This window comes from Electrona antarctica, assembly GCF_951216825.1.
Source record: "Electrona antarctica genome assembly, chromosome: 11".
NCBI lineage: Eukaryota > Metazoa > Chordata > Actinopteri > Myctophiformes > Myctophidae > Electrona > Electrona antarctica.
In genome coordinates this window covers 30,981,116-31,008,191 of record NC_136792.1, presented here as the reverse complement: position 1 = coordinate 31,008,191, position 27,076 = coordinate 30,981,116, and the positions used below count along the sequence as shown (strand labels likewise).

Below are 27,076 nucleotides of genomic sequence, written 5' to 3'. Positions count from 1 at the left end.
GCCGTGGTGAGCGCTCACTCATATGGAATACCACGTTCCTGCATAATTTAGCATTGGGGGAGTGTCCATATGTTAATTATTTTCGCTTTGCACTAATTTGCTATTAAGCCCCTTGACCTAAAAACACTCAGCGCATACCGATTCCGCCTGGGTCTGACCACGTCTTAAAAGCAAAAAGCACTGTTTCATTTTACACTTGAGCGGCTCTGGAGTGCTGCTGGAGTGTTGCCATGTCTGTTTATTATAAGCGGCTTCTTTTTCTGCAAAGATGCTTGTAAATATTGGTAGTTGTGGTTGCTTTTCTTGTTTCTAAAGTGCTTATTTGGGCTTTTCTCCTAATGTTGTTTAAACCAGTGATCCTCACACAGCGACATTCCCATGTCAAGGACCCCCAGATTAATGCATTTGCCCAACTAAGCCAGTGACCCCCATGACAGATTTGTGTTTTTAAATGTTTCAATAACATTTTTCAAAAATATTCCACAATTGTCACTTTTTTCAAAGATTACTTTTGAAAATAGCAGATCTACCAGCTCACAATGCATCACATTCATTCATTAAAACAATGAACTCTGACTGCAGGGGGATATATATTTATAATGATCATTCTAACAATGTGCAAGAAAATATGTAAAAAGAAGGAAGAACTTTATATTTGTGGACAATCAAAATATGCTGGAAATTTTAATGTGGTGTCATTAAAAGGAATCTTGATATGGCAGACTCACTATCTAGAAAATAAAAACATGGCACTTCATTTAAAATAGGTTGTAGACCCCTGTTCTATGCGATTCTTTTGGGAGTATGTTTATAGACCTATTTACTTGTTTCTATGACACATGGCAACAGCGAGTTTTCTGGCTTTCTCGTTGAGATTATAAAGGGTCATATATCGCTCATTTCTCAACCTTTTTTAGAAATTAAAACATCTCCATACTCATTGGGAGGTTTGCTTTCATACGCTGTATCACACCCGACTCAATTCTTCTTCAATAATATGCTACGAGCGAAGACCATAACATTGGGGCCGCAGCAATACGCATGGCGCACGTATGGCATTTCAACTCATTCCTTCGTCGTGACTCGAATGAAATAAAATAAAATAAACGTTATTTTACTGGTGTTTTTCAATAGAAACAAATAAAGACAGTCAGTGCATATACGTGCATGCACTATAGGCTATATTTCCTCCTTGTCGGGATGGTGAGCTGAGCTCTTCACAGCCCGTTTGTCTTTCATATTATTCTTATAATATTTGATATTATAAACACTCATGGTTCTCTCATTTCTCAACCGTTTTTTAAAATGTAAAAATCCCCATATTCCTTAGGAATCTTGCTTTCATTCGCTGTATGGTACATGGTTCTATTTTTATCGAATTAAACAATATCAAACGAACTTGTATGTTCGGGGGTTAGACGATTCTGGGAACATTACGCATGGATTGCCAATTTGCCAGCCAATGCTGCGTATCTACTCGCAGTTCCATTCCGATCTGAAAGGTATAGGTAGGTGCCATTTCAAAGTCTTAGTTATTCATTTATGAATCAAATGAACTAGAATAAAGATTTTTACAGCTGTTTTTCATGCTTAGAACAGAAACAAATTAAGTGACGATGTGCGTATATCTCCCTCCCTTAGCATATGGCTGCGCCGCTGTAATGACTTTCCAATGAAAACTGCAAGTTACTTAACAAAATAGAGACATAGGCCTACAAGCTATGCACATCATGGCTGTGACAGCTTGTGGATCTGTTCTTTGGAGGCATAAAGGTGACAGCATGCAGTGCAATATGAATAATTAACCCAAATGTGACAAAGTCATGTCATGTCTATGGTGCCAGTCTGCAGAAATGTAATACCACTTGCCGAAAAGGGCGCATCATCAGCTGGTGTCGTAAAGAGAATAGTACGGACATGTTCATTGGGTAAGCCTCAAAACTCCCTTAAACACTCCCATGACTAATTCAAGGCCGTTTTGCTCACACCACGGGGTGTCGAAAGCGCTTCTTACCTGGCCCATAATTGTAATATGACATTGCACCCGCCCCCACGTCTTAAAAACTGTAAAATTATATGTAATTAGATTCCACTTGCTTAATAGGGCCCATGGTGTTGCACATATGGCAAGCCGTTTTAACATTTAATAGCTAGACTGGATTTGTGTTCCAGATATCTGTAATTTAGTTCTTCCTAGTCAAAACTAACGTTTCAGATATCTACAATGACATTCCTCCTATCCAAAACTGTAATTTAAGATATCCACAATGACATTCTTCCTATCCAGAATTGCCATTTCAGATATCTATAACGCCATTATTCCTAGGAGAAATGGCATCACTTTTATGGCAAGCCATTTGAACTTTTAATCGAACCACCCTCCTATCTGTAATATATGTTTTAGATATCCAAAACCACATTTCTCCTAGTCAAAACTGCATTCTCACTAGTAATAATTGTAATTAAAGATATCCATAGTAACATTCTTACTAGTAGAAATTGTATTTCAAGATATCTATAATTCAGTTCTTCCTAGTAACAATTAACGTTTTGGATATCTACAATGACATTCCTCCTATCAACAACTGTCATTTCAGATATCCATAACCTCATTCTTCCTAGGAAGAATGACGTCACGTTTCCCATTCATGTGTATGGGGCTTTTAGTTTCAGATATCTGTAACTGCATTCTGGATATCTAGAATCAACATTCTGGATATCTACAATTTAATTCTTACTAGGAGAAACTACTATTTCGGATATCTACAATGCAATTCTTACTAGGAGAAACTACCATTTCAGATATCCAAAATTACATTTGTACTAGTCATAATATGAATTGTGGATATCCATGATTAGATTTCTACTAGTCACAATGCATTTTTGGATATACAAAATGTAATTATGGATGTCTGGAATGTTTTCTTTTAATTTTGGATATCTGAAATGCTAGTTCCTCCTAGTAAGAATTGCATTGTAGATATATTAAATGGTAGTTTCTCCTAGTAAGAATTGTATTGTAGATATCTGAAATGGTAGTTTCTCCTAGTAAGAATTCAATTGTTGATATCCATAATGTGGATTTTAGATATCCAGAATGCAATTATGGATATCTGAAACTAAAAGCCCAATACACATGAATGGAAAAAGTGATGTCATTTCTCCTAGGAAGAATGAGGTTATGGATATCTGAAATGGCAATTCTGGATAGGAAGAAGTAATTGTGGATATCTTAAATTACAGTTTTGGATAGGAGGAATGCCATTGTGGATATCTGAAACGTTAGTTTTGACTAGGAAGAACTGAATTACAGATATCTGGAATACATATCCAGTCTAGCTATTAAATGTTAAAACGGCTTGCATGTGTATTAGTTTCAGATATCTATAACTGCATTCTGGTTATCTAAAATCCACATTATGGATATCTACAATGAATTCTTACTAGGATAAACTACCATTTCAGATATCTACAATACAATTCATACTAGGAGAAACTACCATTTAATATATCTACAATGCAATTCTTACTAGGAGAAACTGCCATTTCAGATATCCAAAATTAAAAAAAACATTCCAGACATCCATAACTATATTTTGTATATCCAAAAATACATTGTGACTAGTAGAAATCTAATTATGGATATCCACAATTCATATTATGACTAGTACAAATGTAATTTTGGATATCTGAAATGGTAGTTTCTCCTAGTAAGAATTGCATTGTAGATATCCGAAATAGTAGTTTCTCCTAGTAAGAATTCAATTGTAGATATCCAGAATGTTGATTCTAGATATCCAGAATGCAGTTACAGATATCTGAAACTAAAAGCCCCATACACATGCATGGGAAACGTGACGTCATTCCTCCTAGGAAGAATGAGGTTATGGATATCTGAAATGACAGTTGTTGATAGGAGGAATGTCATCGTAGATATCCAAAACGTTAATTGTTACAGGAAGAACTGAATTATAGATATCTTGAAATACAATTTCTACTAGTAGAATGTTACTATGGCTATCTTTAATTACAATTATTACTAGTGAGAATGCAGTTTTGACTAGGAGAAATGTGGTTTTGGATATCTAAAACATATATTACAGACAGGAGCGTGGTTCGATTAAAAGTTAAAACGGCTTGCCATATGCACATGCTCAGATGCCCTCTAGGCCACACACAGAAGCCTGTGAACATAGACATTCCGTGCATAGATGTGCCACGCAATGGTAGGCCTCAGGCCTGAGGCCTGGTATGGTCTACCATTCTGAAATTTAATTTAATAATATTTGGACTGCTGGACAGCTGACAGTAGGCTCTCTTTACTCTAAAAAAATACAAAATACATACATACTGTACATACATACATACATACATACATACATACATACATACATACATACATACATACATACATACATACATACATACATACATACATACATACATACATACATACATACAGACATACATACATACTTATAAGGTATGCCATCTGGTGGCTAATGAACCAAACACACATTCTCAGAAGTTGAAGCAGTTTTAGAGGACCCACTTTTAGGCCAGTGCAACAGAGCATGCTTTTGCCTTTTTTAAAACCTTACCCATTTTAACCAAATACATATATAAATATATACATCAATATATATATTATATTTATGTATATATATTTATTTATTTATTTTAAGAGTAAAGAGAGCCTACTGTCAGCTGTCCAGCAGTCCAACTATTATTAAATTAAATTTCAGAATGGTGAGGCCTGAGCCCTACCATTGCGTGGCACATCTATGCACGGAATGTCTATGTTCACAGGCTTCTGTGTGCGGCCTAGAGGGCATCTGAGCATGTGCAACACCATACCTCTTACACCATGTGTCCTTTGGGAAACCGGGCCAATGTTAGCAAACAAAGCTCATTTCAACACTTTAGCACATTATTGGTTATGTGTGGGCATTGTTCGAAATATACGCATATGATATCACTGTAGTGTAGCCAACATCTAAATAGCTACAGTTGAAGGAAAGCATTTCTCCCACAGTAAGAATGACATATTTTCAATTTACATTGTAATATGTAGTCTATAATATTTAGGGGGATTAATGTCAGTCAGTCAGATAACTGTTAATCAAAATGTACCTGTCTAAAATCTGTTTTATATTGGTGTGTATGATTCTATGAATTCATATTATACAACAGGTCGTTTCGAGGAAGCAATCTGATTGATTGAAACAGCCTTCTAGCCGTGGTTCAAACGAGCACCACTCCTGCACACCAAATCAAAACAAAGAATTCAGCTGCTCTGTTTTCCCAGAGCGCAGCAAACTCGATGGCTAGGCTAGCTAGTTTCTTGGGACATTAGTGACTACATCTGTCATTTTAAGGGTAACTGTTGTATAATTGCTATATTACACTTCTGCGTTGCTTTCGGAACTCGCCCTACGGGCTCGTTCCTGCAGCATTGCTGCGATGCTGCAGGAACGCCCGATGCTGCAGGGGGTGGTTTAACGATGTTAAACCACCCCCTCTTGTGTAATATTGCTTCATTCTTGAGTTGGGATTTGATACCCAAAACTTAACTGATCATTATCATCATGGTCCCAGATCACATGCATTCTAAAATGTAATTTATAACGCACGCACACACACATACTTTTAACGAAAGGCTTTTCGTATTTGTTGTTTATTTATTTATTTCTTATTTTGATTCCTTAAAAGGTTATATTTCATACTGCACTTTATATTTTGTGTTTTTGGAGGTGATTGTCTTATATTAATCAATCACTGTTGTTCACAGGTTGTTGGAGTATGGATGTGATAGTGCCCAATCAAATCAATGCACTGAATGGAACAACCATCAAAATCCCTTGTACCTTTACATCCTGTTACAAGATTGATTTCACCAAGTTTGCCATGAACTGGACCTACCAGGAAACACAGAATGACACAGAGGACATGGTGAGAACCTTTAGACAACTCAGTTTAGCCTCTTTGGTCATTGTGATATTGAAATGCCACATTTGGATGAATAATGATGAAATAGCATTGCAGCAGAAGTACTAGCCAATACTGTAATCAATAGTAGTAGAACCAATGTAGAAAATTCCCCATAGCTTAATTTATTTGGAATAAATTAAGGAATTCATCTATACATTGTTCAAAAAGTTCGTTTTTGGCATTCATTATATGCTGAATTATGTGAGTTAGCATGCTAAATTAGCCTTCTGCCATCAGTTCCTGACTCAGTGTGTGTTTGCTCCTTAAATGTGTCAACATGCTTCTTATTTTCCTTAGTTTATGAGGTTCAAGCGAAAGTACCATGAAAGTACCATTATTTTTCATAAGCCTGAAATTGCCATTGTTCACAGTAATTGCATGTACTTTGCATTGTATATGGTCCACAGTACACTGTGTATGTGTTAAATTACCAGTATGTCACCTATTGTTGTGCACTGTACAGTTACAAAATGTAGTATGAAACCAGCCGTACTTATTTATTTGTCATTTCAATTTCCCCAATAGTCTATTCCTGTGTATCTCTGTTACATTTCAGATACCATTCATTCACCATTCATTCAGTTCACCATCCATGTCGGTCAATCAACTCAACTCAGCTTCATATAAAATCCATAATGCCAACACTGTCATCCTTTCACGTTATCCTTTCACGTCATGCTCTCTGATAGCATCAACCCCCCCTAAGTATCCAAGCCTGCTGCCTCCATTAGGCTACCAATATTTGTCATGGTCCTTCGAACCGGATGCTTCACTCGAGATGACACAAGAGTGTGATTCAAGGAGGATCCCATCCTAACTACAGTACTACCGTATCTTGTCAACCTTCCTCATTCCTTACTGCCACCACCAGTGCCTATCGGCATTCAGGCGAGAGTGCATGGGGACACCCCGATCACCAGCACAGCACTGATGTGGCCAATCAGTGGGCAAGCCGAGCTTGCCTCGACGGCAGACCAGTATTCAGCTGTGCCAAGTTATCCCAGTGGGCAGTATGGACCGGACCCCCTAAGCGGTTTCAACCAACAGATGGCATATCCTACTAATCACATCGACACCTTGGGTCCCCTAGCACACACACAGGTGACCAATCAGCCTCGTAACCCTGTGCTCGGGCATTCACGATGTCTGGTGTACCAGCAACCTCCGACACCTCCACTGCAGTCGGTTGATGTATATTTGGATAGCTTACCTGTATGCCTCTCAAAATATATCATACTGATCATCTGACTACTTTAACTTTTAGAGTCTAGGAGACCCAAACCTAAAGGTCTATTTGCATATCAATTGTGCCACAGGCAGCAGGCAATCTAATCTCTGGCTGAGAGACAGTAACATTTGTAGGTTTACTCTTTGACGGGGACAGGCCTCCATTCCGAAACCCCACCATTCCGAAACCCCCCCATTCCGAAGACCCACCATTCCGAAACATTGCCATTCCGAAATGTATTTTTCGGAATGGTGGTGCTTAAAAAGCACCTCTTTGACCTATCTTCTCAAGATGGCCTGGACCTAATTGTACATGTCCTAAACAGATGGCCAAAGTGAAGGGACTATCTGCAGGTCATTTCTAAAGTTGGATAGGGTCTACGACCGTAGGCATCAGTTTATGGCAGTTGTTAATGTCTATTGTGAGGTTGTATCACTCAAGAATGCTTTTAAAGTAGCACATACACATACACACACACACACACAAACACACACACACACACACACACACACACACACACACACACACACACACACACACACACACACACACACACACAGAGAGAGAGAGAAACAAGGGGACAAAGACCCACTGCATGTTGGAGAAGATATATAGAAATGTCTTGGTAAAACTAGGTTAGAACTGTGAGGAACTGGGAACAACTGACAGGGAGGCTCTCGGCTTCCACATGCTATGCTGTAAATGTAACCTGATGTAACTGATTGAAGCTGACCAATAAATGGAAAGATGGACATATGCCTGGGATCTCAGACTCATTTCAACAAAGCTGCTTCATCAAGGGAATAGGTAAATTAATCCACAGAACCCTGTAAGAAAGTTACATCACGGTGTACCAGCAGCCTCCAACACCACCTCCGGTGTACCAGCAGCCTCCTCCGACACCGCAGCCGGTGTACCAGCAGCCCCCGACACCACCTCCGGTGTACCAGCAGCCTCCTCTGACACCGCAGCCGGTGTACCAGCACTGCCAGCAGCCCCTGACACCACCTCCGGTGTACTACCATCCTCCTCCGACGCCTTCAGTGTACCAGAAGCCCCTCAGACACCTCCTGAGTACCAGCAGCCTCCTCCGACACCTCCGGTGTACCAGCAGCCTCCGACACCGCAGCCAGTGTACCAGCAACCTCCGACACCACAGCAGGTGTACCAGCAGCCTCCGACGCCACCTCCGACGCAGCCAGCGTACCAGCAGCCTCCAACGCCTCCTTCACCGCAGCCAGCGTACCAGCAGCCTCCAACGCCTCCTTCACCGCAGCCAGCGTACCAGCAGCCTCCAACGCCTCCTTCACTGCAGCCAGCGTACCAGCAGCCTCCAACGCCTCCTTCACTGCAGCCAGCATACCAGCAGCCTCCGACGCCTCCTTCACTGCAGCCAGCGTACCAGCAGCCTCCAACGCCTCCTTCACTGCAGCCAGCATACCAGCAGCCTCCGACGCCTCCTTCACTGCAGCCAGCGTACCAGCAGCCTCCAACACCTCCTTCACCGCAGCCAGCGTACCAGCAGCCTCCTACGCCTCCTTCACTGCAGCCAGCGTACCAGCAGCCTCCAACGCCTCCTTCACTGCAACCAGCATACCAGCAGCCTCCGACGCCTCTTTCACTGCAGCCAGCGTACCAGCAGCCTCCAACGCCTCCTTCACCGCAGTCAGCGTACCAGCGGCCTCCAACACCTCCTTCACCGCAGCCAGCGTACCAGCAGCCTCCAACGCCTCCTTCACTGCAGCCAGCGTACCAGCAGCCTCCGACGCCTCCTTCACTGCAGCCAGCGTACCAGCAGCCTCCGACGCCTCCTTCACTGCAGCCAGCGTACCAGTGGCCTCCAACACCTCCTTCACCACAGCCAGCGTACCAGCAGCCTCCGACGCCTCCTTCACTGCAGCCAGCGTACCAGCAGCCTCCAACGCCTCCTTCACTGCAGCCAGCGTACCAGCAGCCTCCGACGCCTCCTTCACTGCAGCCAGCGTACCAGCAGCCTCCGACGCCTCCTTCACTGCAACCAGCATACCAGCAGCCTCCGACGCCTCCTTCACTGCAGCCAGCGTACCAGCAGCATCCAACGCCTCCTTCACTGCAGCCAGCATACCAGCCGCACCCGACGCCTCCTTCACTGCAGCCAGGATACCAGCAGCCTCCAACGCCTCCTTCACTGCAGCCAGCGTACCAGCAGCATCCAACGCCTCCTTCACTGCAGCCAGCGTACCAGCAGCCTCCGACGCCTCCTTCACTGCAACCAGCATACCAGCAGCCTCCGACGCCTCCTTCACTGCAGCCAGCGTACCAGCAGCCTCCAACGCCTCCTTCACTGCAGCCAGCATACCAGCACCCTCCGACGCCTCCTTCACTGCAGCCAGCGTACCAGCAGCCTCCAACACCTCCTTCACCGCAGCCAGCGTACCAGCAGCCTCCTACGCCTCCTTCACTGCAACCAGCATACCAGCAGCCCCCGACGCCTCCTTCACTGCAGCCAGGATACCAGCAGCCTCCAACGCCTCCTTCACTGCAGCCAGCGTACCAGCAGCATCCAACGCCTCCTTCACTGCAGCCAGCATACCAGCAGCCTCCGACGCCTCCTTCACTGCAACCAGCATACCAGCAGCCTCCGACGCCTCCTTCACTGCAGCCAGCGTACCAGCAGCCTCCAACGCCTCCTTCACTGCAGCCAGCATACCAGCAGCCTCCGACGCCTCCTTCACTGCAGCCAGCGTACCAGCAGCCTCCAACACCTCCTTCACCGCAGCCAGCGTACCAGCAGCCTCCTACGCCTCCTTCACCGCAGCCAGCGTACCAGCAGCCTCCAACGCCTCCTTCACTGCAGCCAGCGTACCAGCAGCCTCCAACGCCTCCTTCACTGCAACCAGCATACCAGCAGCCTCCAACGCCTCCTTCACTGCAGCCAGCGTACCAGCAGCCTCCAACGCCTCCTTCACTGCAGCCAGCATACCAGCAGCCTCCGACGCCTCCTTCACTGCAGCCAGCGTACCAGCAGCCTCCAACACCTCCTTCACTGCAGCCAGCGTACCAGCAGCCTCCAACACCTCCTTCACTGCAGCCAGCATACCAGCAGCCTCCAACGCCTCCTTCACTGCAGCCAGCATACCAGCAGCCTCCAACGCCTCCTTCACTGCAGCCAGCGTACCAGCAGCCTCCAACGCCTCCTTCACTGCAGCCAGCCTACCAGAAGCCTTCGTTACTGGCTTCAGAGCAGCCACCATACCAGCAGCACCTGGCATGTTCATGCATTTGGCTGTGTGTTTGAATATTGGAAAAATTGCAAAGTGTGGTTGCCGCAGTCGCTTACATAGGCCCTTCCCACTTGACTCTCTTGACTCTCTTGAAAAGTAATTTGAACATTTCTTTTTTTTTTAAAGATAATGTTTCGCGGCTTACGCCTTTTATTGTTTTTTTTTTGAAGGGACAGACAGTAGGCTGACAGGAAACGGGAGAGAGATGGGGGAAGACATGCAGTAAAGGCCGTGTCAGGCTCGGGAGTCGAACCCGCGGCACACTGCGACTGGATTACCAGTCGGGTGCCCAGGCGGTTACGCCACCGCCTGGGCAATTTGAACATTTCTATAACGCTTGAGTAGTTTGGTCTTCTGCCCCTGCAAGGGAATTTATGTCTTTATAAACGATTGTAAAACATAGACTGGTTACGTAACCAACAACAACCAATTAGATACTACAAACATTATGCAAAGCTCGGCCAATCACAGTGGAAGTTAGGTAGGTTACTCCAGAAAAAGAATAATAAAGTGTCACAATAACTATAGTCTGGTTGCCACACTAACAACATACATTTTTTGGGGGGTAGGAGGCTTGAATTGTGCTACCCGAAATGCTCCTTCAACATGAACTGATCTCTCTCTCTCTCTCTCTCTCTCTCTCTCTCTCATTTTATCTTTGTCAGTTTATGACGTTCAACAGTAAGAAGGGGATGGTTCCTCTGCTTTCAGACCACTTCACAGAGCGAGTGGTGTTTGCTGGGAACCTGGACAAGAATGACCTCTCTATCAAGCTGTCAGACATTCAGCTGGAAGACCAGGGCATTTACAACTGCTACGTCAGAAACCCCCCAGACCGAAACAATGGACACGGTGTCATACAGCTCACAGTTGTCACTGAACGTAAGTTTGGTTTTGGGTAGGGGAGCACATCTTAAAATACCTCATGTGCGCGCAATGTACAAAACATTAAACCAAATTAGGCGTCCTTGAGGTGTTTCCAGGAGAATGATTATAAATGATTTACTGTTGATATGGTTTCTATTTCTGGGATAAGGGTCCACATTCAGAGTTAAATACCCCACTGTCCTACTGTTTGTTTTGGTAAAAGATCTCTGGTCAGAGCTTAATTTAGGACTTTTACAACAGAATAGGTAATATACAGAGTTCAGTCATACAACTCTTGACTCAATGAATTTAGAATATATATTTATTGAGCATAGATGAAACATGAAGCATGAAGCATAGAGTGGCGTCAGGGCTCTGTCCCTATTCATTCCCTGTAACATTAACATTTTAGTTAAGTTCCTTCTTGGCACGAGCCACAGTCAAATGATTGTTAAAGAAAAGGTTGTTTATTAGGACAGACTACATCCTCTAGCCTGGAGGGACGACATCCCACAGTCTGGCAGGACATTGCTTTGCGATTGTCTAGTATGCTGTTAGCCGACCAATAGTGCAACTAAATCCGTCTCTCAGTGACTCAGTTAGACATTTATAAGCCTGGCACCTCTGTTGCGGACCAGCCCGAAATGTACTTTTCCATTTGGCACAATAAGACCTCATAAGCCCTACTTTCAGGGCCAACAACATAACCAGAGCTTGTCAGAAAATGACTCACTGGACATATTATTGTCTGGTGTATTCAATACCAGTAAGACATGGGAATGCCCATATACAGTATGCTGAGTATGGACCTTTATTTTTTATTCCTAAGCCTTGCTGAGCCATGAGGCCCATAGGGCAGGAGCCTATCTCCTGGTTCTGTAGCATGAGACAGCTTGATGTACAAGTACACCCCCTGGACATGACATTAGTATGTCGCAGGGACTTACGCCCAATCCAACCCTTGAACCCGGGTAGGGCATAAAATGTGTGCAAATTAGTAAGGCCAGGCGGGGTCTCGGGTCAGCCCAGTTAGGGCCCAGGTAGGGCCGGGCCTTAATTTTCGGTCCTGTTGAGATCTCTGTCGGGCACGGCTACGCTAATGACTTTGGGATGGGCCTGTCTACAGTTTGAATGGACAGGTATCAGTCAAAAGGGAGACATTGATGGGGAAGGATGAACATTTGGAATGTCAGAACAGGTCAGCTCCATATATGGAGATCTAGGTGATGATCCAGTCTTCTCCATGTATGGCTATCCAGGGTTTGATTAGGTCAGTGTCGTGATCTTCATATACTGTATGGAGACGGCCATATATGGAGCATGTCACAAGGCGTGACTGACTGACATGAAACGCAGGTTTTCATAGTAAACTACGAGACTAACTCAGAGACAGTGAGTTAAAATGACATTGAGGCTTTCACTGTGTGTGTTTGTACAGTATGTGCAGGTTATGTGTTCATGGGGCTGCAGACCGGCTGGTGATGAGTCAGCTGTTAACTTATTGATGACCAACTTAGGGGTTGAACTCTTACAATCTCCCTGCCTCTCACACACACACCCATGCGTACCAAAGGATAAGTCAGCAGCCATTTCTTTCCACTCTGTTTAGCCCACGGCAGCTTTTATCAGCACTGCAGTTGTCTCCATCTCCAGAAATATTTAACCCTCTCTCTCTCTCTCTCTCTCTCTCTCTCTCTCTCTCTCTTACTCTCTTACTCTCTCTCTCTCATCTGTAGTACCCCCTCCACGGGATTCAACCATTGCCGTGGCAATTGGAGCATCCGTGGGAGGGGCTTTGGCGCTTCTGATTCTCTCCATGGTCGTAGTGAAGTGTCTCCGTCGACACAAGAAACAGGACCTCATTTCAGAGGAGAAGCTGGAGGAGGAAGGAAAACTGCAAGATGCTGAGGGTGTAGTGGAAGAAGGCACAAAGTAAGATCTGGAATAATTACATCTGAGAGTCTAAAGTACTGTATGCATCCTAAACTCTAAACACTAAGTCCTGTATCTGGAATAATTACATCTGAGAGTCTAAAGTACTGTATGCATCCTAAACTCTAAACACTAAGAGAGTCTAAAGTACTGTATGCATCCTAAACTCTAAACACTAAGAGAGTCTAAAGTACTGTATGCATCCTAAACTCTAAACACTAAGAGAGTCTAAAGTACTGTATGCATCCTAAACTCTAAACACTAAGTCCTGTATCTGTAGCAGACCTCTAGTAAAAGGAAAGAGCAGCGAGGGCAGTATTCAGTAGGGGTGTAACGATACATATCACGATACATGGTTGACGATACGATACATGGACGATATTGGTTCATTATGGCGATACGATACGATTCAATGATTTGAAATCGATACAGTAGGCCTAACTATTTAAAATACATTGACATTATTTTAAACTAAGTAATTAATCCCCTCTTTTTCTTTTATCTTCTAAAAATTGCTAAATACCACGCACAAAAATGTAGTATTGATACAATCGATTATTTGCATAGCAAAACGATTCGATACCGATGATGTGCATTGCAAAACGTTTTTCGATGCAGTTACTATATCGTTACACCCCTAGTATTCAGCCATATGATGTCTTACGTTGTCATTACCGTAAACAAACATTACATTCCATAGACTCTCGACAAACATTAAAAGTCCATAGAAGCTTGGCTGGCCTATGACATCATTTTGGGAAACTGCATTGGAGGGGCCTCTCAAAAAAGATTTGAACTAGAAATGCACTCTGTCGAGCTGCCAACTTGCGCTTTGCACATAAGTTGACCATGAATGGCCTACTTGTGCACGAGCAGAGCGCGCAACTTACCTCAATCAAGTTATTGAAACATCTGAGTTATGAATCCCATTCGCGATATCCACTATGTTATCTAAATGTTTTAAGTGTCCTATATAAGTTTGAAACTCAAATTGGTTACGTCATCCACATTACATATGTATACATATTGTGTATTTTTGGTGATGTAACTATGTATGTTTATGTAAAAAGGGTGGTTCCTGACTAGCCGAGGGACAACACCGACATATGCCCCTCGGCCAATCAGGGATTGGCTGATGACGTAACTATGTATGTTTATGTAAAAATGGTGGTTCCTGATTGGCCGTGCGTGTCACCGACATAGGCAGCCGAAAACAGTACTTGCGCTCTGCTCGCGCAAGTATGTCCATATGTGAAGGGCGTGGTTTCAATGAACCAGCCTGTCTGTGATGTCAAGGATCTATGATGTCAGGCATCTATGACATATCTATGAAGTATGACTCTAAATTTGGGCAAGGCTTCAGCCGGATCAGAGTCCCTTTGATGTCCAATCAAAGTATAAGAAATAAATAAATGGTGGAGGTACTTCTGTGGCCTACTGCCAATGTGCACAAGACATTTGGCACTGATCGGTCCAGTGGTTTGTGAGATTAGCTCCGGACACACATACAGACAGACCAACTAGACTGATGCAGAGCCACACTGTAAGGATGAACCGTATGCTGCCTATACACACAAAATAATAAGATTAAATGTTCTGATGTAAACAGTAAAATTCTCCTCAAGAGGATGACACTGTTCCCAGTCAAATCAAAACTAATAGCGCTGCTTTGAGAACGGGGACACACCAGAAATAGACCTGCAATCCTGACCCTTTGGGTTTCCCACATAATTTATTTGCGGCAGGCACCAGGGAACAGTAAGAGTGCTATTGGCACACACACACGAGCACAAGCGCACACATCAGAGACACAATAGAGCAAAATCAAGTATTTGCTAATTTCCTGGCAGTCTTGTGACAAAAACAACTTTTCCTCAAACTTCTACTGTATCTTGGAAGGGAAGGGTTAACAGTATACGGATGGGTGTCAAGAGGTTATGCAGTGTGCTGCTGATTTGCAAATGTCACACAATCCTCTCCTTCCACATTGGCGAATGGCTACAATAACTCCCCAAAATAAAGCGAGGGTGGTAAGAAACCTTGTTTGTTGTGCTGTCCGTGCCTGAATTCCTAAAAGGAACATGAACATGAAATGTGCTGGCAATCTGAATTCTGAACCGTGCACCCAGTAAAAGTGCTCGCATTTCCTTTTCAACTGACTCCCTAAAATACAAAACACATGCAGGCAGGGAAAACACAGTAAATCAGGAAATTGACAATGTGCCCGTCTGCTGCACACAAATAGTGCCCTATTCTTTGTTCTAGAAGTGGCGAGCCATACAGACGAAAGGTATCTCTAAGGTTTAAGCGCTCTACTTAACATAATTGCTTTTCTCCTACCCTTGGATCATCAACCATTAACAGTCCTCTGGTTTGTTGAAACGTTTTCTTCTGACTGTCTTTTCTGACTGTCTTCTCTTCTCCAGCAATGTTTTTGACTGATATTATACGTATTGTGTTCTATTGATAGACAGCTATAATGCAGTCCAGTGACAAGTGGAACCCCACCATGTCCTCTGGTAAATACCTGGTCATGTGAATTATATCCTCCAATGAGGAGTGTTGTTCTCCTTCATCAGCCATACAGTTGGTTCATCTCTCCCTTTCTGCCGACTACTTCCCATCTTAATTCTAACCCATCCTCCCAAGTGGTGTGGCTAACATGCTTTCTCTAGGTGCATTTCCATAAAGCCGTTTTTTTCGCTTGGAGGTTGCGGATTTAGGCTTTTTCGAAAAAAGGGAAATGCGCAAATAGTGTATGGAAACACTTGCGGAAAAGGTTTTTAATTAGAAAGCATTGAACTCGCATTATATCGCTTTTGAACAGTTGGAAAATAAAATAAAACAACGATGGGGAGGCAGTGGAGTGAACGGTGCATGGGATGGTGGACAGAGAGGGAGAGGGAGTGATGTTGTGGATACATATAAGGTCCCAATTTACTACTACCCGACCCGTCCGATTAATAATTGTGTAGCGTGTTCAAAGATCCCATATGAAGTCTGAATCGGGGCGCTCCGATCATTTTGATATCTGGATCGCTACTGTATGGATGCAAGACATACACACACACACACACACACACACACACACACATATGCACACACACACACACACACACACACACACACACTACACTACTCGTAGTCCACACGTGGACTACGAGTAGTGTAGTAGACTAAACTTTTATATAACCTAGCTGCCTGGGTCCCTACTCCCTGCAGGCTATTCGATTTCGATCCATGCATATGCTTCATCTATTCTTATATATTTATATTCATTGCATAAGATAAGCAACCTAAACGTGTAGGCTATAGGCTATATAGCCGATGAAACAAGTTATTCACAACTGTTTGCAGCTGCAATCAATCAATTTACAGTATAAACGACCAGTAGCCTATGCTCCAATGAGTCCCGTGACATATAGGCTACATGTGCCCCGAATATATTAAGACAAGCATTACACAACAAATCGTTCTTTGTACGTTCTTTGACTGTAGGTGTCGTCAATACTGTGAAAGCAGCAGGCGGTCGGTCAGCCGCTGACCAGGGATCAGATTACATCGCAGTATATGGGGTCCCGTCCGTTAAACTGAGAGCACACATACAGCGCATCAAATCAATGGCGTGAACATCGATTAGGACTACTTTACATGAGCCTCACTTTACTGGCAAAACAGTGCAACCTACTGCACATTTCATGAACTTATTGCATATGCGCATTTTATCAGTTTAATGGAAACACCGACAATTCGCTTTTCTTTTTTCGACTTAATGAACATACGCTTCCTTTTTTCGCAAAGGCTTAATGGAACCGCACCTTCTGTTGGTGTGGTGTAGAGAACATGATGTCTTCCTCCCTCCCACCCACATCTGCCAGGACACTGCAATAAAATAAGATAATACCATACCCCTGTAGAAAGTTCTGTAAGAAAGCTGTAACTGTTTATTGCCTTTCTTTACAGCTATAATGACCTACAGTATATATTTTTACAATGATAGAAAATCTTGTAACTATTTAACTGTAATAACTGGCTGTTCAGACAAAGCTAGATATCGTGTTCAGTTTTTATTTTAAAGTTAGGATTGCGAATGATAGTTAAATTGTGTCTGCTTGTGTCCATTTGATGGCAGCCATGGGAAGGAGTGGGTCAGACAGAGACATGATCATGTGGATACGGTTGTGTCCAGAGACACTGATTAACAGGTTGGCCAGGGAGGTTTATAGATGAACAGCCTGTTTGCCAGAGAAAATGTTGGCGCTGTACTTTTCTGTAGAATGTGGATTTTTGAACCTCCCAAAACAAATTTCATTATCAATGTTTCCCGCTGTGGACAGTCGAGTGCAATTTCAAAGAAGATTATAACTGAGAATTGATTACTTACTGTTTATATTATGTGCAACTCGAACAGCATATGCCTGGTGCCTTGCCCAGGCGCACCTAGTCTAGGGGCTCAAGCCTGCCTGCCTTGAAACGTCAAAATAGTTTGCAGAAACAACAGCAACGTTTATTCTCTGGCAATAGGCCTATCTCACAGCCCGCTTTCCACGCCCACTTCCGGTAAATAGTGGTGTCATTTAACATTAGCATTTACACGTTTTTTTCTCTGGAGAATCTAAGTATATTTTCTAATGTAAAAATGTGACAGACCAATATTATTATGAAGCAAACAAGATGGTAAATCAGCTCGAACAGATAGAACAAACCTTACCTTGAGAAAACAAAAGTTGTAGACTTCTTAAATTACCTCTGTTAACATGTAGCGTCTATGGAGTGACGTCACGCTATCACCACTAACCCCGAAAGGGGGCGTATTAAGGGGGCGGGGAAATTCTGTGAGATAGGCGGATTGGGTGGAGATGAAGACATGAGAGTGACACACAGTCCTGATCAAGGCCACAATGAGCAGTACATTGTGTTTTCGAGCCAGCTGATAAAAGTATTTGTCATAGTATGCATCAACAATATTGTTTAGTATTTTAGTAGGCCTACTTTAGCCAGCAATGTTTAAACCTTTTTCAACCCAGCCTAAGGCTGTATCAGTGGCTCTGGTTGTATTCTTATAGTGGTTTGTGGTGTTTAAAGTGTTTTTTATTGTGTATTGTCTTACCATATTTGTTTGTATTCTTCATGGTATATAATGTTAGCAATAACGCATGACAGCCCATTGTATATTTCCATTATATCACAACTAAGGGTTCGATAGAGAAGGAGCAGGACATTGCGTTTGATTGAGAGTCTTTGTTAGACTTCATTAGGCCTGTTCTCAATCAATGCTAGTTTGTAGACCTGGTTTTAGTTGTAAAACTTAGTTGTAAAAACTAAGCTTCAACAAGTGTCCAGGCTAGGGGGCAACAAGATGAAGCTATAGAACAGGGGAGAGCTACAAGGCACAGGTATTGAGCAGCCTTCCTGTGATCCCATCTGGGCCAGGGGCCATGCCAGCTTCGCACGTCACGAGCTGATGGTAGACGTCCCTGTCTGTGAAGTGGACAAGGGTGATTGCTCAGAGGTGGGTTGGCTCCCGAGCAATATTTCCCACTCAGTGGAGCTGGAGCAGTCGCGCGTGTCAAACCTGGCATAGAAATCGGTCAGGTCTCTAGTGAACGAGGTGGTCAGTGGGTCTAGGAGGGCTGATTTCTTTTTTAGGTGGACCCAGTGAGTGCTGTCGCCTTCTGAAAGGCCTGCCTGGTGTTTGCGCTGCTGAAGTCCTGATCTAATTATACTAAGCAGAGGTGTATTATAGGAGACCAAAGCACACCTGTCGTTATAGTACGAAACTATAGAAAATATGTAAAATAACTGTAACATCATTTTCCAGATCTACACTGTTCTAATACCAAGAGCCAACAGCCAAGAGCTCCATCAGACAATGGACCTCTTGCTGTTAATACAAAACAAGAAGCAAGTTGTTAAACTCACTGTTACTGTCACTGCTATTTTTCTTGTTCTCCAGCTTGAGGAAAGTAGACTCTTGCTGGTAAAGGACATACCGCAGTCTGCTGTGCAGTGACTGCTGCCTCTTTGCTGTCTTCAAATAAGGCAAATGTCTCCTTCCCTAAGGCCGGTGGCTCCTTCCCTAATTGATGTCCATGCCAAGATGTCTTAGTTTCAGACAGCTCCTGTTTTGACATTAATTATATGGAGTTACGTGTTTGGCTTAACAACAACAGAAAATGTGTTTCTTGTGCTTAGAGGCAATTACTATTGAAACAATTCTAACCTTATGAGCCAATAGGCTTTTATTAAGCCTTGCTCATAACCTACCTGTGCAAGAGACTGAAACCAAAGCTTGAGTGGAAGAAGCCATCCAAATTACTTGTATATTCATGAATTCATTCAAGGTAATTCTACCAGAGACAACAGCCTGGCAGATTTCTCAACCCCAGACTTGATGAACTCATTAAACCTACTAATCATATTACCTATACTTGATGTAGAAACCATCCCGTTTAAATCTACTAATCATATTGCTTGCTACACAATGTGCTAGAAACCATGCTGTTTAAATCTAATCATATTGCTTGCTACACGATGTGCTAGAAACCATGCAGTTCACAATCTATTTTGGAGCCTGACCATAAATACCCTTGCATATATATACGTGCTGTGCTACTACTCTACTGTGCATGTTTTCACACTCTATTCCTCTCTAATGTCAGCTGTGCGTGCGTGTGTGTGCATGTGAGCCTCTTTTTGTATGCCCTACATCTCTCTACCTGCTACCAACTTCATCTCTAGAGGATGAGCTGAGGCTGTCGGGGAATGTGTTAGGACATGAATCTCACTGCTTTTTGGTCAAAATGTTTTTTTTTCTCATACTCTTTTCTCTTTTTCTCTCGTCTTTCCTCTCCGTCTCTTTCAGAGACTTGTACCCCCTGCCCGAAGATGCATAGTAACCACTGCTTGAGTCATCGTTCGGTGACCATCCCCTTCTAGCATGTGTGTGTGTGTGTGTGTGTGTGTGTGTGTGTGTGTGTGTGTGCGTGTGTGTGCGTGCGTGCGTGCGTGCGTGTGTTTCTGTATTTCTGTATGTGAGTAAGATAACAATACATTTATCACCTAGTCCTAGAAAGAAGCCATGGAAGGTTTTTTTCCATTGCTCTCTGCTCCAACACATCCCTAACACACTTACCGGTACTACACTTAAACACTTTGTATATCACTTTAGCACCGACTGCATCATGCCATTAGGAATATGAAATCTTCCTCACAGCAAAGCATGCCATTTTTATAGTGCACTGCAGACAGGCACCTGTTCACCCAGCATGGATCCCTGTCTACCGTATATAGGAATGACATATTTTATTTGAGTCGATAGAATAGGGATTATTAAAATGCGAGCTAATTATTGGTGGGCACATTTTAAGTCATCTATATCGATGGGGACCATGGCTTTTTGTCATTTTGATAAGTCATTGACCACAATTTTGCACACGATTAATATGATAAATAGCTGTATACTTTGTCCTCTATATGACCTTGCTTGGACTTACTGGCTCACTTTTTGAAGATGAGCTTTATACAGGTATATTTATTAAAGCACAAATATGAACTTATTATATTCCAAGTAACTGCCAGTGCCTACAATCACATTCTGCTTTGTTGCCCAATGATAATATTTTGACTTATAGAAGACATATTTATGACCTCAGTAAGGTTTGACCAAACATTATGAGAAGTTTATAGTAATACAATCTCAACATGACAAATTAACACTGTGTTATTGATCTCTGCTGATAGACAAGATTTTGATGATAGGCATATGCTACAATATGCTTATATTTCAGCTCTTAACATGAAGAATGTATGGCATATATTTATCCAGATGGAACACTGTGACATGTTCATGGCATAGCAAAAGAATATAAAGAACATACTATTAAGATGATTATGATAAAGAATGTGTATGATTATATAATGATTGACATGATATGGGATGTTTATAATGCATTCCAATAATGTGATATGTTTACAATGTATATGTTATATGTTTGTATACAAGATTATTTAAACACCTAAGATTATGATGAATACATGTAGGAAATGAAAAGTATGACAAAAATATGATACAATATTGTGTATATGTATGTAAAACGTTTACAGCAGGCATATAATATGCATGATCTGAGATCCAAAACAGTGGAGAAGAAAATGTTGAGATGAAACGAAAGACAAAACTGTTGTACAATAGAGGAGCATAAACAAAGCATTAAACATTGCAATGAAAAGTGGCAGTGGTCTGAATTACCTGCCCTCTATTATCAATAACTACCTCCTTAACCTTTGTACACATTGCTAAGCATACAGGGGTTAGTGATCAAATGACCTTTTTGACCAACTGATTCAGGAAATAATCTTCACAGGATGATTTCGAAAAAGACAGTCATGACAGAGTTGATTATTAATTCATATCAAAGCAAAGGTATAAAACATTACACTGTAGTTAATCTGAAAGATGACAGAATATAGTATAAAACCTTTGACACCCAGATACTCACTTCATTTTCAAATTGGTATTTGATAGCTACTCTATAGCCGTGGACTAAAGGACTGATTAGGAACCAATAGTGGCCGTTACTCTAGATAGATAGATCTATTTTCACTACTTATGTGTGACACTCGACTCTTGTATGATGGAGTAGGGCATTACGAAAGAAGTTACAAATGTTAAAAAGATTAAGTTGAAATACAGAGATACGAGGTGTCTGCCTGACAGCAATGATATACTGTACACAATCACTGTCGTTACAACTTTGAGAGTTATCGGAGTCCGGGCCTATACCAAACTGGGAGTCCTTGATATTCTAAAGTTTGAGAACCACTGCTTTAGAATATATGCTACACTTTTGTTTATTCTTCTAAAGTAAACATAAATTGCCAGTGGTCATAATATTAGAATTAAAGTAATGACATTTGTGATATTTGTGCAATCTACGGTTTAACATAGCACAAATGACATATGAATGACATTTTTGGTATGTTTGCAAGACATGACTTGGTAAATCAACTAAACGCTCTACAATTCAGTTTAAATTTGTTTTTAAGTGAAAGAATTTGGGAAAAGTTGGAGATTCCTCCCTTTCAGCAATGCCAATGGTCAATGCCCATGTGCAATGTCAGATAAATTTTTGTTTGTTTACAGTAATAGTAGGTACACTACAGTATGGTAGGCGAAAGTATGGAAGGTTAAACATTACCCCCCCCCCCTTACACTTAGTTGTTTTACTTGTAGCCGGTTGTAGCCTACTTACTGTATTTGGTCTCGATAACTTGCATGGTCATCGAGCCAGTTACCTGTAATGTGTAGTATCACTACGTATTTGTTTTTTGATTGCTTTTGTTACATTGATAGTTTGTATAATGTTGAAATGTTTATTAAAGTATGTTATGGTGATTGATAGAGCAATAGATGTAATGTGGTTATTTTACATTGCAATCGTTTACAGGATGACGTTTTGATAAATTGATTTTATTTAGTTGGAGAAATTCTGTTTTGGACACTGCCTATCAACGCATGTTATAGCTGCCAGTGAGGTAATGGCAATTAAACATTTGGGGCAAATCTAAGGCAAATTTTAACAACATCTGACAACATTTGTACAAGTCATACAGGTATGTCCTGTGTCATATGTTTCCCTACTGTTCATGAATCTGCCCTAAATATTTAATGAATATTACCTCAACAGACAGTATAGACACCAAACCAATGCTTGCACAAGCAGTTGTAGTCACGTGTTTTTTAAATATTATTTTAGGACAATATCGCTGTTCTGTGCTGCTTCATTGCTGTCAACACACTGACTGAAATATGTCATTAAAACAACATCTCATGGCTCAAGTCTGGCTCACACTCATTTGCATTTGAAGTAAAGATATCTTTTGACGAGGACAGTTTTTTTCACCAGTCAAGGGACTGGTCAGCATTTCTACAACATCAACAACTGATTTTCCCGCAAAATCCGAGTTCACTGTGACATCTGCCTCTAGAGTATAGCTACTGTCTGTGTTTGCGGTTGCTGTCTTTTAAGGCCCTATCCCCACGTCTTCTCAGAAATGAGCTCAGGACATTCTAGACTCTCTGAACACTTTCTGAACATTTACTTATTGATGCGTAATACTTTCTTTGAGTAATTATTTTCTGCAACCTCACTCCGGCATCAATGCCTACTGTAAAAATTAGTAGCCTAATAGAGGCAGCAAGCTTGTTTATGTTTAGGGGGTGTATGATGCATATGCCCACCACAGGGCTCTGGTCAGGGAGCTTGGACTCAAGGATGACTCTTGATGGTGTTTATTAGTTTTATATGTTGTTGATAGTAGTACAGACATACAGGGTTGCTCATAAGTGAATGGTATCTGAAATAGTGACAGAAGTACAAAATGTGGGATATAAAAGAGAGCCAAAATGAATACAGTTTATACTCAGTTAGCATGTAGCTGAACAATATAGGCTCTAGTGTAGGTAACAGGCTAGTAATGTAACTTTAGCACACTGAACCACATACTAAAGGAATTACGGACATATGCAAGTCATGTTTCAAACTAGCTCCTTTCGGAACCCTACGTTAAAGTTTCTGACATTTTGATGACTTTATGTAGGGTTCCTTCTCACCGGATTCAAGCGACATGGGATGCAATCTGATTTCCCCTGACTTAGCCCTGTGCTGCGGTGTGGGTGTCACGCTGACATATTCCAAACGAAGCATATGGACGCTATAGGATACAACGAACCCTCTCACCCCCCCCCCCCCCCGAACGGTACAGAAGCCGTTAAGTATTTTTAATGTTTGTACGACCGTTTTGCCAGCTCTGAAATTCTCTCTTCGGTCCCTCCTTGTTGACATCTCGGTTGGCTAGCTGCGCCTACGAGGCGCGTAGGGAGGCGCTGCTAGCCAACCGAGATGCCGAGAGGCGGTACAATGGGATGTCAACAAGAGAGAATTTCAGAGCTGCCAAAACGGTCGTACAAACATTAAAAATACTTAACGGCTTCTGTGCCGTTCGGGGGGGGGGGGGGGGTGAGAGGGTTCGTTGTATCCTATAGCGTCCATATGCTTCTTTTGGAATATGTCAGCGTGAGACCCACACCGCAGCAGAGGGGTAAGTCAGGGTAAATCAGATTGCATCCCATGTCGCGTGAAGCCGGTGAGACCGGACCCTACGTGGTAGGTCCAAAGGAGCTCAACCCGGGGGGTCCGGAGACGGGCTAGTTTCAAACCTTAGCTTAAATGGAGCCTCATGAAGCTATGGGAAGCAGGGAGCTAATATTAGCAACTTTAGCATGGTAAATAACTTAGCAAAAAACGAACTTTTGGACAGTATATATATATAAATTCTTTCATCATAAATCTTTACAAATACATTTATATTGTAACCTACTTCTTCAAGAACACATTCTGTTGCTTCTGTTTGTCTGTATACATGCAAGATGCACAGTACACACAACTTGGGGTCCTGAACAACTGGGGGTGCCCAAACAGGAGCCTGAACTAAAAATAAGCTAGGTCCTGTAGAATTACTAAAGGTGCCTGAAAAACCTGCACACAGAAGGCAAGAAATAAAGGTAACTATAGGGAATTTTGTAGGCATACATAGGCTCAAAGGCATACATAGGCTCCTGCCACTACATAGATTTCTGCTACTACACATGCAAGGGATATGCAATTATGCATTGTGTGTGTGTGTGTGTGTGTGTGTGTGTGTGTGTGTAATCTACGTAGAAAGCGTAGATTAACTTTTGTCTTTTGTCTTTTGCCAACAGCGTAGCCTACGTTTTCTAGGCTGTATATATTCTTTAATCCATGTTTTGATCGGATCGCATCGATAGCTATCTCTCGTTAGCATCCCAGTGTAAAGTGTGACAGTGGACGGCCATTTTGAAGATGCGCGCGCATCCACTTGCACTCTATGTGCTGCTTTCAATGGCCTGTATATCCACATCGGCGCAATGAATGTCGTTTCTGGTGAAAACAAGGTTTTTCAACGGCCGACAGCAGGCGCTGTGATGCGCGCGGTCGTGTTTTTTCTGCACCGAACGAGAGAACAACAACCGGTCAAGACACCACACACAGCATTACGTCATCGTAACACCCGGTTATGGATATTTGGCTCTTCAAAATAAGGGTTGTTTTGAGCACGGGTAGAGTCAAAAAAATAAATGAGTGCATCTCCTCCTGTCACTGTGTCCTCTGATACTGTGGTTCGTGACACCACGTTTAGGAGTCATGACAGATATAGCCAGCCAGTGTGGCTGTCAATTATATGAGCGTTTATGGAGTGATGAGTAAACTGGTGTGTGGTGGTCGGCTGGTTGGGTTACCTATATCTCCCGATGCGGTCTCCCGATCGGCACAGTTGACATTCGATCGTTGCGTCGGGTTTATCCTTAAACAAGGAGGTTGCACAGTGACATAACTCCACACAGGCCTACTGTGCTGTTACTGTAGGCAGCGGCTACAGTACGGCAAGGGGCAAGGAAGACTTCACTCTCCACCTCCAGCAGTCTCCAATGTCTCTCTGTCGTGTCATGAAAATATTCCAGCACAGGCAGCGCGCCGCTCCCAATTTAATCCTTGCATGTATATGTGCACATGCAACTGTTTAAATTAAGCAAGTTAAGCTTCTAACTAACTTGTAACTTCTAATTGTTTTTAATTGCTTGTATATATCCTACCAATTTCATATGACATGCCTTTACAAAATATATCTTTTTCATATGTATTATTTATTAGTTTAATTATAGCTAAACATTTTACATACAGTATGTTTAGATGCCTGACCAGCCTGTCAGCTGGTCAGACAATGTTGCTCCGCTTGTCTATACGACAGAAAATGGACGTACGACAACTACACCAGAATTGCTGTGATGTCGGCGTATGCCCATTTTTGGGTGCAAATCGCGTTGATAAATGAGGGCCATAATGTTTGATCTTGGCAAATGAATATTAGATCAGCTGCTAACAGTTCTTAACAAGAATATTCTTCTGATGATAAATACAGTTCAGGTCAGCCACAGAAGTGAAATGGAAATGACTGGAAATGTTAATGTTAGCAATACAAAATCATGCCCTGAAGAAGGCATTTTTTGTCGAAACGTTGGTCATCTTAAAATAAAGTATTGCATCGTGACTACGAGCATGTGCTACCTCTTTTCTCTTCTGTGCAAGACAAAATAGCACATTACAATATGTGTATGTAATAATGCCCACTATATAACTGCCCACTAATAAAATTCAAAGAGCAATATAGACGCCTTAAGAGACGATGTCACACTGATAAGCACCAGCATGCGTGCGCAGGCCGGCAGCACAAGATGCATCTCATCTCATAAGATGCAATGGAAAAGTTCTAACTGCACTCAGGTGTAAAGAAATGCTCCATCAAACTTTCAGATGCTGTTTTTCTCCCAGTGTGGAGGAAGAATGATTAGGATTTTTATTGTGATCTCTCACTTTTGAAATATATTCTGTTGTGTGTGAACAATAATAGCAATTCAAAGCAGTTGTCCTCAAAACCACACCTACATTCACTGTCATAAGAACGGGAGGTGCGCTCATGATCACGGCACTGATGGCAGCAGAGCCTGTTTGTCCCGACTCCCAGGGGGGTTTGTCCCCGGTTTGTCCATGGCTGCACGCGCACCTGCTGCCTATCAAGTATAATTTATACGTGTCACGCACGCAGACCTCTACGCTCACAACAGTTGCATCTGCGATGCAATGTGAGCTTGTATATCAGCTGTTCTCTGTGCGCAATACTGTCATAATGTCTCCTAGGGTGCACCTCACTAGCC

At 42.5% G+C, this 27,076-nt stretch overlaps 1 protein-coding gene across 2 annotated transcripts in view; it reads left to right on the top strand.

Annotated features, from left to right (window-relative positions):
- scn2b (sodium channel, voltage-gated, type II, beta) overlaps nt 1-21,699 on the top strand; it is a 30,626-nt gene extending 8,927 nt beyond the window's left edge. Inside the window, exons 2-6 of one of the 2 annotated variants that reach the window (XM_079514713.1) lie at nt 5,792-5,952; nt 11,148-11,364; nt 13,086-13,281; nt 15,752-15,800; nt 20,147-20,202. In XM_079514713.1, the coding sequence (XP_079370839.1) occupies nt 5,792-5,952; nt 11,148-11,364; nt 13,086-13,281; nt 15,752-15,761 (584 nt within the window). In that variant the 3' untranslated portion in view covers nt 15,762-15,800; nt 20,147-20,202. Of the gene's footprint in view, nt 1-5,791; nt 5,953-11,147; nt 11,365-13,085; nt 13,282-15,751; nt 15,801-20,146 lie in introns of both variants that reach the window. The other variant, XM_079514712.1, reaches the window with a different exon arrangement.
- The last annotated feature ends 5,377 nt before the right edge of the window (nt 21,700-27,076 follow it).